At 27.6% G+C, this 13,480-nt stretch overlaps 1 protein-coding gene across 1 annotated transcript; it reads right to left on the bottom strand.

The window, feature by feature from the left end:
* Window positions 1-10,387: 10,387 nt before the first annotated feature.
* On the bottom strand, window positions 10,388-12,875 carry LOC129312627 (protein RGF1 INDUCIBLE TRANSCRIPTION FACTOR 1-like). The gene is made up of 4 exons (XM_054955303.1): window positions 12,637-12,875; window positions 12,238-12,477; window positions 11,584-11,799; window positions 10,388-11,073 (listed from the first exon to the last, which is right to left on the bottom strand). Exons 1-4 carry the CDS (start codon window positions 12,700-12,702, stop codon window positions 10,843-10,845), a joined length of 753 nt encoding a protein of 250 aa, XP_054811278.1. The 5' UTR covers window positions 12,703-12,875; the 3' UTR covers window positions 10,388-10,842.
* Between the last annotated feature and the right edge of the window lie 605 nt (window positions 12,876-13,480).

The raw sequence follows: 13,480 nt of genomic DNA, 5'->3' as shown, positions 1-13,480 counted from the left end.
AAATGTACCAATTGCAATATTATCCTTCCTCTCTTTATAATTAATTTTCATCTCTTTTCTTTTTAATATATTAAATGATAAGTATTTTTAAAAGTTTATATTTTTGTTTGAAAAGATAAGGTTGTTGAATATTTTTAATAAGATTTATTGATATGTAAGATTTTATCTAAAATTATTTTATAATTTGAGACGGAGGGAATAATATCTTAGTGATAGTGAGTAAAGTACACAATTAATATCTCTTTCTTTTTTTCCAAGACAATAGCAAAGTTTTTTAATTATTTAAAAATATGATGACATTTTTTATGTTTAGAAATAAAATAAATTTTTAAAAATATACAGGACAAGGAGCATTATTGCAGAACCTTCCATAATTTTAGTGAAGAGACGTCAAGTTCCGTCTCAATTTCAACAACCTATTCATGGGCCGACAAGACTTTGAATTCTCTTTTTATATGCATATTCAAAGCCCACATAATTGAAGCCATGAACTCAATAATGTCGTTAATAATTCTGCTGAATTTTTCAATGTCCAAACCAAGCCCCAAAAAAAAAAGAATAATAAAAAAAATCTATTGACATTTTCTCTGAATTACTTAATGCTCTTGACATGCCACTTTTTCTTCATTGTTGAATTGTTAACCTCTCAATTTATGATCAATGACCGTGGAAGAATGTTAGAGTATTTATAGCGGACAGGGAAAAAAAAGTGAATCATATTAATTGAAAATAAATGGGGGTAAATTTCTTGTAGTCTTATCTAACTTAATTTACATTAGTCAAAATTTAATATGGCTTCTGAAAAATGTCGAGCGGTTTGATTAAAAAATGTGTGAATTTTTTAATTCTACAACTTGAATAATGTATTATATATTTTCGTTAAATTATAAATTATTATTATTATTTTACTTAAAATCAAGACAGAACAATGATTGGAGGGATATTATTTTCAAATGTATTATTGATGACTATGGCAATGATAATCATACGTGACGTGTAAGCCTTATCTCGTGATATATATAACTAATCATTGTTATCAATATTGCATCCAATGTAATATTATCAATGACATTACATCTTATCTAAATAATCAATATCAATATAAAACATAAAGTTATGGAAAATCACATTATTAAGACGACAAACATTATGGTTTCTTTTGAGCTCCATGCAATTTTTTTTAACACATTTTAAGTATGATTATAATTTTAAAACAATAAATCATTATACCTTTCATATGAGGAAAAAAAAATCTTTTTTGTGATTCTAAATATAACAATAATGATTAGAAGTAGTCGTGATTAATACTTCCTTTCTCTGGTCCTAACTACAAGTCATAATTAATTAACTTTACAGTTATTAAGGAACAATATATAATTAATATCTTTAAACTATAAAATTATTTAGCTTTTAAATTTTTCCCTTCACTAAAATTAATGACCACAAAAATGTTTGTCTATAAATTACAACTAATTGGTGCAACCGCACAAGGGGCAATACTCAAGAAAAAAATTAATTACTTGTATAAAAAAGACAACAAAATTAATTACCAAATCTTTATCTTATACTCCCTCCCTAAAAAATATAAAACATTTTTAATCGAATCTCATCTTCCAATAAAGTAGTTATTTATTTTTTAACTAACCTTATTTTTTCATATTTATCCCTATTAAAGACCCTATAATAAATATAAAGTCATTATTAATATGGACATTTTTTTAAAAAAGGCAATGATTATATCTCAAAAGATTAAAAATATTTTATATTTTTTAACATCCAACTTCTTAAAAAAAATGTCTTCCATGTTTAAACAAATGAAGTATTTAAGACTAAATACAGCTTTAAAATTTTGTCCAATAAATAAGATCCGATGGACGAAGTACTTCCAAGTATAAGCACCAAAGAAGCAATTCGTGAGTGTCATGGCTTCAAGTAAGAGGAAGCTTCCCTTCAACTGTCTTGCCATTAACTATTCATAAAGACAATGACAAAATGAAATTTATTTTAACTAATATTTATTGGTTTGATTTAGAACCACAAAAAAAAAAAGTGAATCAATCATAGTTTAATATGGTTTACTTTCAAAACTAATTAATATATAAAAGTGGACCATTTAGTAATAAAATAATTGCAAAATCTTGAGTAGGAATTTTTCTTTAGTTACATAAAAGATTTAAACTTTTAACTTTTATCCACACTTAACTTTATCCTTATTAATTGAGCTAGCTCTAAATAGGTCGTGTGTCAGATAAATAGATAGTACTTGAGAAATGCACGTACGCACATACGTTTGATTCGCGTAATTATAAATATAATTTAAGGGTGGCTTGTCCATTTGAAAATTACAGCTGGGAGAGAATTTCAAGTTGAAGATTTTGTCCTCAAATTATTAATGCTTCAAGCATTAGAGATAGCTTTAGTTGCTTTCACATTGAAACAAAAACTTTTGTTTCATCGCAACCAATCTTCAAGCTTTGAGAAATCAAGGGACATTTTTTCTTGGAAATATCTAATCATTATATACAAGAAAAGAGCAAATTAGTTTTTAAATTATAGGTCAATGAATGTTTGACATTTTAAATTCATTTTTAATGTAATGTTTCTATTTAATTTTGAAAGTGATACAATCTGACTTCTATCATTAATAAAAATTAACTTTAACTATTAATTGATTAAAAAACAATAAAAAAAGATCTTAAAAATTACAGAAGATAACAAAAAAGTTATGGTAAAGGACTCAAAATTTATAAAAAATGATCAAGAAAAATTTATTATCCTTTTTATAATTTTGAGGTTCTTTTTTATTATTTTCTGGTCAACTAACAATTAAAGTTAACTTTTATTAATAGAAGCTAGATTGTACCATTCTCAAAAATTAAAGGGGAATAGTGTATCAAAAATAAGTTTAGGGGTCCCAAATACTCCTAGACATTTAGGGTCCAATCTACTCTTTTACCCGAAACTAAAAATGACCAATAAAATTTTTCTTTGTCATTTTTTGTAAATTTTTTGGGTTCTTTTTTGTAATTTTTAGATCATTTAATTTAATTTTTTGGTCATTTTTTATTTTTTTTTTGGATCAATTGACGGTCAAAATTAATTTTTATTAATAGTAGTGGTTATATTACACCATTTTTAAAAATTTATTAATTTTTAATTTTTTTATAATTTTTAAGATCATTTTTTGTCTTTTTTTGGTCAACTAATAATTAAATTTATTTTTTTATTAATAGTAGGGATTATATCTCACCATTTTCACAAGTTGAGATGAGACATTGTACAAAAGATAAGTTTTAGATCACAGACACTTCTGGCCTCATAATTTAGGAGTGAAATTGCAATGTAACTCTAATAAAATACCCCATAATAAAAAATGGATGGAGTAGGATTTAATTGTATGAAGATAAAGTGTTTTTACCAGACTTAATGATATAAAGTTTGATAGAGTAAAATCTAATGAAATTTTAATATTGTGAAATATTTATAGTCTGATTGTTTAACAGAGTCTATCCTACAAAATGAATAGATGATACTACCTAAAGGGCTAAAGGTTTGGTGATGAATTGTATAATATTGATAAAAATATTTTTAAAAAAATTACAAAGCCACGGTAAAAATTGTCTAGAAAAACAAAAAAAGTATAACCAATCAAATAAAAAAAGATCTGTACACCCAGCATGTTAGCTTGTTGAGCAAGCTAGTCAATGTACCAATTGGCCTCCTTAAAAACATGATTTAAGGAAACAATCTAAATGTGAACAGAAGGATCCTTGATTTTAATAGTATTAAAAGAGAGGGTGGTGTTGAGAGTGTTCATTTTGGATTAGGTTAATATATTTCATTGAGTCATTGAAAATGTTAACTTGTGGATAATTTTCATCCCTGCAAAAATTAAACTCTTCAAGAATTCTACTAGCATGTTAGGTTGGTAGCCAAGAGTTTGGCGAAGCCTAGGATCCACAATTCTTGATTATCAGGAGCAAGTCTGTCACTACATCACAAGCAACTGTTCCATTGAGATAGACCAAGCCATCTCCATTTAGAATGCAAGTCCTTATATGTTGTGTTTGAGATTGACATCCTTGCTTGCAGTTTGAGGTCATTAATTATGTTGTGCGTGCTCATGAAAGCTATGTCACTAGATTTCCATATTCCAGGGGGCTTGAGCAACCAGTCTTTGCCAAGCAATTTTGCTTGAGTTGGAGCTCCCAATTTCATTTCTCAAGGAGAGATCCAAAAAGTATAAGCTTGATTTGTTTGACTAATTTAAGCTATACTGAATCAAAATGTAGGATATTAGTAACTAATTCACTGTTAAAAAAAAATTAGTTCAAATCTTAATATATTAAAAGAAAAACTTATATCTTTTCAATTTTACCTTTATTAAATATTTTATATAAGCGCTTTGATAATGATAACTAAAAAACTTTAATGCATCATGTTTTTCAAAAAGAATAATAAATGGAGTAAGTGTATATGGTTGGAAAAAATAATTATAAAAGCTACCAAATGCTTTATATTTTGGACCGGGTAAAACTTTTAAAATATTTTTTAGACTATAATCCGAATGAGTGCTTTTGGGCAATCTCGTTTAGTGTGAAGAAAAATATTTGTTCCATTTCAAAATATAACCATTTTTCTTCCGTTAATTTTAGTTCAAAATATAAACAATTTAGTACATGTAAAAAAATATATTCTTCATTTTACCCCTTATATTTATTTATTTATATTTATAAATCTAGCTATTTATATAAATATATATCTTACTTATCCTAGAGTGCATAGGGATAAAAAGGAAAAATATATATTTTTATAAAAGTAAAAACTTTATTAGTACGTGATTTTTTTTAAAAGAAACTATTTATATTTTGAATTGGGAGTTTTTAGTAAATTGCAGCAGAAAGGACTTACTCGTTAGTATTTTCTAGCACCCTCAACTTTTGTGAAATTAGTTTGCAGACGATTCCAAACAACTTTTTAAAAAAAGATTTTGATTTTATTGTGAGTGGAGTGGGTCATTTCCAAATTTTTGACCAAACGTACCGTAGAATTTGCGTTGCTAGTATTATTCTCTATGGCGTCCATATGGGGACCATAATTTAGGGGTGATTACTTTATCATCCTTTAATTAAGGATTGATTAGCATTGAGCTTGTTACGTTGCTCATAATGGAACAATATACTTCTTTCATTTTCTTCTTGTCACTCTTCCCCTTTAATTTGCTTAACGATCAAGTGAAATCTGTAAAGTCGTTTTTTTATTGCAACTTTAGGAATCAATTGTTTGCTAAAAGAAAAGGAAAAACGTTGTTTTGAAAGCCCACAACAATTATTAAAATGTTGTGACAGAAGTTGTCTCAAAAGTTATAAAAGCATGTATTTATGCTTATAATGTGAAACTAAACGAGTACTAAATCAGTGTATTTAAAATATTTTGGGTTCTTGTTACGTTGAATTTTTTAACTAAAATTCATGAAATATCAACTATTACTTATTTTTATGTCTTCTAGAATTGAAGTAGAGTAAGGTTTTGACCCAAAAAACGAAAAAACAAAAAAAGAAGGGTTGGACAGCGCTGGTAACATGGAATATCGAGGGAAAGTCTAGTTTCACATTATAAACATAATGGTAAGCTGTATTTTTATTTAATTATAAAAAATTCGTAGTAAAAAGTACTAATATGTTAGGCAAATATTAAATTTACGATACTTTTTCTGATGTGCTATATGGTAACGCAGCGTGTATTTGAGACCCACAGAAAAATTCTCTACTTTATACAACATTTAATTTATTTTTTCAATTAAAAAAATTTATATTTCCTTGTCTTCTACTCGATATCAACAATGAAAAAAAAAAAAGCAATATACCCCATCATAAAGTGATTTGGTTTGATTTAAGGTCTTTTTATTTAAGATTAAAAAATAACTAATTTTTAAATAGTTTAGAGATTTTATAAAAAAATATTTATTTTATAAATATTTTATAAAAAGTAGACATTATTTTAAATTTAATTATAATAATAAAAAAGTGATTATTAATTAGTTAATTTTAAATTTTATGATATCTTCCTTAATTTTTATTTTATAAAAATAATTTATTATTATATTATTTTAAATTTTTATGATATCTTCATGTATCCCAACTCTTTAAAACACACTCTCTCATCTATCACATTAGATTATTTTTAAAAAAATACTCAAAGTAGCTTTTTAAAATAATCAAATATCTACTTTTTCTCATATTTTAATTATTTTTAAAAGTTTAAATGTATATCATAAAAACTCACAAAATAATTTTTTTAAAAAAGTAATTTTTTTATAAAATAAACTAAAACAAACGAGCCCTTAATCTTATATTTTCAACGATTAATGTGACTTTAATGAAGTTCAATATGAGTTGCTGTGATTTGTCAAGTTTTTTGTATTGTGTAGTTCTAATCAAATTTTTTGTCAAATTATCTCTGATAAATGGATAGTATCATTAAGTTAGAGAAAAAAAGTAAACATTAACTATAAGAGCATTTGAATCCAAATATTTTAATTTTAGATATAATAATTATGATTAATTAATTTTTTTAAACTGGGTAACTTGATTAAAATTCTCCTATCTTCAGATCAAACTTGAAAAAGTATTAAATTAAGTTTAATTTATACCACTTGTCATATTCTTCGGCCCCTCACCAACAACCCACTACCATTAATGCTTCAATAATTTAATGATTGTCACTTTTGATAAAATAAAAATAAAATACAAGAATATATTTATTGGTATATATCACATTCATTTCATATCAGCATCATATTCGTGTATACATATTTACATATTTAATTACAATTAAACAAATATAAATTTAGGTCTCTATACTTTACTCGAGTTTTGTTATAAATCTTTATATTTTTTTAATATTGTAGGTCCATATACTTTTACTTTTTTTATGTTCCAAAATTTCTATAACATTACTTATGGGGGGACATCATTGTTTTTATATATTAATATAATATAAATATAAATATAAAATTTATACAGATAACACTATCTGTAAGGATAAGATATATTCCTAATTAACATAATTGTTTTTTTATATTTTTTAAAAACAAAAGAAAATAACAAAAGTATAATTATTTTTTGTGGTGCATGATTTTTCTATTTGTAATTTTCAGTAAAGTACGGCGACAAGCGGGTTTGATTCATTAAGAAAGAAAACAATGGTTAACGAAAGAAATCAATAATTGAGGACGCGTGGCGTAATTTTATTGGTTATGGAAGCTACGACGAAAACGAGAGGCAACAATCAGGTGCTTGACCATTCACGGAGGCTTCCGCATAGGCGGCGTGTATTGTGGGGTCACTTTCGATTCGTTTACCTTACCGGTATTACAGCTTACACGCTTATAAAACGACGCAGTATCAGTCGTTGTCTTAGTATGTCATTTTCCTTAGGGACATATTTTAAATATAGTTAAATTATTTTAATAGAAAATTGAGTTAACTTTCGCAGAGGTTTTTCTATATATATGTATATACGTGGCACTTTTTTTTCATAAAATACAAATACTTTGGACTATTTGATTAATTTTTTCCTCTTTAATTAACATGTTTTTGAAATAAAAATATTGTTATACAATTCATATAGCTTTTAGCAAGGGTTCAGTTTAGAGTTTAGCCCTTGCATCAAGGAAAATTGTGATTGTATGAATATAAATAAAAACAAGAAAAAAGTCTGACTTTTATTTTTAAAAGAAAAGCAAGAATAAGTAATAGCTGCTGCACTATATGAGACTATTTCATAAAAGTTTATTAAGATTTTGAAAGAAAAAAGACATCAAAAGTAAATTTTTTCAACCTTTAGGAAAAAGATAAAATAAAATAACACCTTTTAAACTTTTTGGGGCAGCATATGCTTCAATTTTTTTATTTATAAATATAAATAATAATAAAAAAATCTAATAAAGCTCATTATTTATAAGCTCTAAATAGAATAATTTATTTTTCAAAACCCGTGCCATGAATGGAACCAGTTAGTATTTGATATGATTTATATATTATTTAATTATCTGAAAGTCAAGGGATTTATTTGTCGAGAATGCTCGAGTTTATATTAATTGAAAGGGACTTTTAATTCTTGCATTTTATTTAGGTTTGATTTAGGTTCCTATACTTTTTTTTACATGTTTTAAGCCTTTATATTTTTTTTCTTTCTACAACGTTAATCCTTACATTTTTATAAGAATTGATATAGCATAAATGATGTTAATGATACTGACATGTTAATTAATATAGTTAATTTTATAATTACATGTCAAATTGATGTTGATATGGATTTTTAATAAGCAAATTTTTTTAAAAAAAACTATATCAAATGAAATAAAGATACTAGAATAAATTTTTTTTAATAAGCAATTTTTGTTAAAAAAAAAGTCCACATTAAATGAAACAAAAATGTTGACGTAGATTTTTTAATCAGCAAAAATTAAAAAAAGCGAAATAAAGATATTGATATAGATTTTTTAATAAGCAAAAATTTAAAGAGTTTATGTTAGGCTTTTTATTTTATAGGCTTTTTTTAAAAATGTTTGCTCTTTAAAAAATTTATGTTAGTATCAATTTGACATGTAAGCACAAAATTAATGACGTTAATTGATATATTAACACTATTAATACTATTTATGTTATGTCAATATTTTTATAAAAATATAGGGATGAACATTGTAGATTAAAAAAAGTGTATAAACTTGAAACATTAAAAAAAAACGTAAAGATCTATACTAAACCTTAAATAAAGTGCTGGGTCATAAGTAGTGTTATTCTTATTGGAATATTAGGTACCTAATAGTAAATAATCTTCAAGATAATAGTATGACGTGTAAAGAATCACTTTTGGCCAACGAGATGATAGCTTTATTGACGTTAAATTTTTATGTTTAACATTAAAATAAGCTTGATAATAATGATGCCATATTTATCTGAATGCCTTAATTTTTTCCCTTATACTCAATTCACAAACAAAACCATGACCTAAACAACTAATGAGAATTTGACACTAGTTTTTATTCTTGCTATAAAAATAATATTATAATAAGATTTTTAATCTAAACCATTATCTCATTTTCAACTTACTTTAGATCTGATTTGTAAACTGAAGAAGACAATCACCTCAACGTGTCAATTGGTTTGCTTTATCACAAAATTTTCAACAAAGGTATGTTTCCACAACTAAGTAGGTAAAAGCCTACGCCTATCAATAAAAATTAAATCATATTAACTAAAACTACCTTGTAATTCAACGTCTAATATTTCTTGGGAGAGGAAAGAAAATTTTAATGAGTTCAATTTTTTTTAAAAAATAATAAACAGAATATGTAAGACAAAAAAATAAAGAAAATTAATTAAGAGCTTTTAATCCCATTTTTCTAAATTTTTAAAATTAAAATCATGAAAATCTCTCGTTTCCTTTTTCTCCTCCCCATTTTCCTCTCCAACCAAACGCACCTACTATACTCTAATTCAAGTTTTATGAAAGAAACTAATTGGAACAATGAGAGGCTTATACCCACAAAGTCTAGTTTGGTTCAATCAAATTAGAACTAAATCATGTTAAAGAAATATATCCATTCAATGAATTTACTTTGCTTCTTAGTATCCATTTTCCTTTCTTAATTGAATATCCAAATGATAATTAAATAAATAAATAAATAAATACATAATATTTCCCTTACTTATATATTATTAGTCACTTAGAAATTTTATATCATATTATCTAAAATATATCGTCTATATCCAAGGACTTGTAAATTCCGAGAAAAAATGCAAAATAATTATCACTATATAAAAGGATATCTATCACATTATATATATGTTATTTTGTTCCTTTTATCCCTCTCTTTATACTATATATATATATATATATATACATATAATATTGAAAATCATTGATATCAAATATATATATATAAGCTATATTATTTATAAATTATAAATAGCATAACTTATCCACTAACAATTAGTCCATAGTTTGAAGTTGTAAGTTAAAATCTCATGACTGATGTAATCGGTAAAACTTTTTTAATGGAAGATTTGTAAGTTTTTTATAAGCATTTTTGAACTCACAGCTATATATTGGCCATGATGAGTTGGCCACTTTTTATGAACATGGCAGGAATCTTAGATTGTATTGATTTGATATGATGAATCATACCAATGGGAAAGAAAACCACACCAAGAAAGTTGAGCACCAAAAGCAGAAAGAAAGCAGAGAAGAAGGAGGAGGAGGAGGAAGAAAAAAGGCCAATCACAGTCAGCATTATAAACCACTCAGTCACCAGCCAAACAGGACAACACATAATTTCAACTTTCAAAAGATGCAACAAAGGAGGCAATGAATGGCCAAGTACCAAACAAAGAGAATATTATAAGTAGCCATCATCATCATCATCACAACCATTCTTATTCTATAATTTGACACTACAATATCAACTCCTTTCTACAAACCACTATGTACATTTAGCATCAGATACCTTTCTACATATATGAATGCTATTTCTTATACCAGTACCAAGTACACCAACCTATATACTCTATATTTTTATTTCCTATTTTCATACACATATTTTTTCAGATTCCTTTTTCTTTTCCTTCCTATTGTTGTTCTATACAACATAGAGAAGCAGTTTCCAACACCGGCCTCAGTGAACACGGCTCAGGTGTTGTAACTTGGTGAAATATAGAGCAAATATATCTTTTTGTTGGCTGAGATTTGCAACTTTATAAGTGGCAAAATCTGCTGTATCTGCTGTTTTGGAGTATAAATATTGGTTGGTAAGTGATTGAAAACCACCCTATAGGATCAGTATTGTATGATGAGTCCTGCCCCAAATGGAGCCCTGTGAGGAATTCCCTTCCTTCTCTTGGCGGCCCGGTAGTTCATTGCTGTTGGTGGCGGTGTTGATGGCGTGAAGCTCTGGATTCTGCTCCTGATGCTTCCATTGCTAAAGCCATTCATTGATTGTTCACCATCAGAACCCTCTTGCTCTGCTAACATTTTCTTCTTCCGGAACTTCTTGGATGTTCCAACAACCTGAGAAAAGAAAACATCCATCAGCTGTATATCAAATTCACAGAATCATGTATTCACTTACTCACACCCATCATCCTTTTTCTATACATTTACAAAGAAATTACATGTAAAAGATCAGAAGGTGATATTAGTAAACTTAGAAGACATTTTCAGTGAAACACACATCAGACATGTATACATATCTCTTCCCAAGAATTTCCCTTCATTCTACACCAAGTCAACCCAAGAATTTCCTTTTCCACAATCTTCCTAAAATCAATTCACTGTAAATTACTAAAAGTGATGTATTCAAAAGATGAAGATTGAAACTGCCAATGAAGAGAATGAATTTTCAGAGACAAGCCAAAAGATAAATCCATATGCATCAATAGTTCACATGAGAGGGTGAAACCAATAAACATAGGCTGAAAGATCAGAGCCATATAAACCACAAACAAGACATGAAGAGGTTAAAAGAAAGTAAAACAGAGAAACAGAAAAAGAAAAAGAGATGGGATTAATTAGATATACCTTGCAACCAAGAGAGCAGAAGTTGAAGGAATCAAGCAGGCTGCGTTCGCAGACCTGACAGGTATTGGTGACGCCCTTGCCAGGCCTAGGCTGAGGCCTTTCATTCAAGAACACAATCTTGGCACTGTTTATAATGTAAGTCTGGACCCCTGTTATGTCCAGAAATTTCTGAATCTCAGACACTCTTATCACATCATGGTATGAAGACCTCCTTATCTTTCAAAAATTTAAAAGAAAAATAGAAGCCATCAGAATTGTAGTCCATGCCATTTAATCTGGATAGAGTATGTATTCATATATGAAAATAAAAAAATGGACAATGAAATCGGGGTAGTGAAGGATGATCAGTTATTCAAAGAGAAGAAGATTCAAGAAGCAAGACTGAAACTGGCAATCCATTTGTTGACTTTGAAGACTAAAAAAATTCAGCAATGAAAGGAGATACAACTTTTTTTTTTTTTTTTTTGGGTTTGAAACAGTCAAAGGGATTGGATCCTTAACAATGTAGGCATGCCATTACAGAAGCAGATTGGTGGATTACAGAGAGCAAAAATGCAATAATTTTGAAATTGTGAGTTCAATTTTTCGAAGAATTGGATCGGAATTCAATGATCGACCCTCCAAAAGGGAAGCAATTTTGACCTAATTTCATACCTGAATAGCTCTGTGGTCTCTGTGAGAAGCCAGACAAGCAGAGCAAAGGGCTCCATTCATACAGTCCAAGCAATACATATTGCATTCACTCTTGTGCGAATCGGCGTGGACTTTGCATTGAACGAAGAAGCTCGTTTGCAGAAGGGGCCCCAGCCATGGCGGCCACTTGTTATCTTCCTCCCCATTATTGAAGTCCTCATCATCTTCCTCGTTGACCCCACCTGCTGCACCAGCGCCTCCCTAATCACCCAGAAACACACAAAAACAAAAAACAAAAAGCACAATCGAATTCAAACCCATTAGAGACAGTGAAGAAGAAGAAGAATGCGAGAGAGAGAAAGTGAAATTGAAACTGTAAATGGAGTGTGATTGTAGATGGCAGCAAGAAGTAGAACGAACCATGATTGGCGTGGTGGGGTTTGAGGGATTGGTTTCTGGAATGGTGGGATGCTGCTGATCAATCATGAGAAGAAGAAAGGCTTCAACTTTTTTGCTCAGAGAAAATGGGTTTGTAGAGAGAGAGAGAGATTGAAAAGGAGAGGGGTAAGGATGGTTTTGTAGTGGTTGGTGGCGGATGAAGAGAAGGAAAGAAGAGGAAGCGTGGAAGTGCTTTGTTTGCTTATCTTTCTTCTTTCTCTCTGTACAAAGTCCACAATCCCAACCTCACGCCCTAACCCAAACCATCACGAGATGCGTTTGTTTCAAGGAACTCTTTTTATTTTATTTACTTTTTCTTTGTTTATGATAATAAATTAATAATAAAGGCCATAATATTGAATGTTGCTTTTATTTCTCGCTATATTCACTATTTCCTCTATTAAAAATATAAAGTTTGTTTTTAAAATTAAATGTTTAAAAATATAAAAAAATTATTTTTAATGTATATTTAATAATGAGTTTTTTAATTTTTTTAATACTTCAATCATTTAATCATTCACCTTTAAGTAAGATATTTTATTAAAAAAAATAAATATGAAAAGAATGACTTTAACTTAAATACATTTAACTAATTTATTAAAAGGTGTAATTTAATTAGAATTTTTTTATATTTTTGAAAGAATGAAATATGTTTTATTTTTTTATTTTTAATTATGGATTCTTTTTCTGAAAAAAAAAAGAATTATGGATTCTTTAAAAGCAAAATTTTATATTCCTTTATTTATTTTTAATTAATAAAATACTAAATAAATATGTATGCTATATAATAAATAAAGAGTAACCTTTTGCTAATTTTATATTGTCA

The sequence above is a fragment of the Prosopis cineraria genome, unplaced genomic scaffold (genome assembly GCF_029017545.1).
Source record: "Prosopis cineraria cultivar Desert tree isolate PC_DT_omini unplaced genomic scaffold, ASM2901754v1 PC6, whole genome shotgun sequence".
Lineage (NCBI taxonomy): Eukaryota > Viridiplantae > Streptophyta > Magnoliopsida > Fabales > Fabaceae > Prosopis > Prosopis cineraria.
This window is presented reverse-complemented; position numbering and strand designations above follow the sequence as displayed.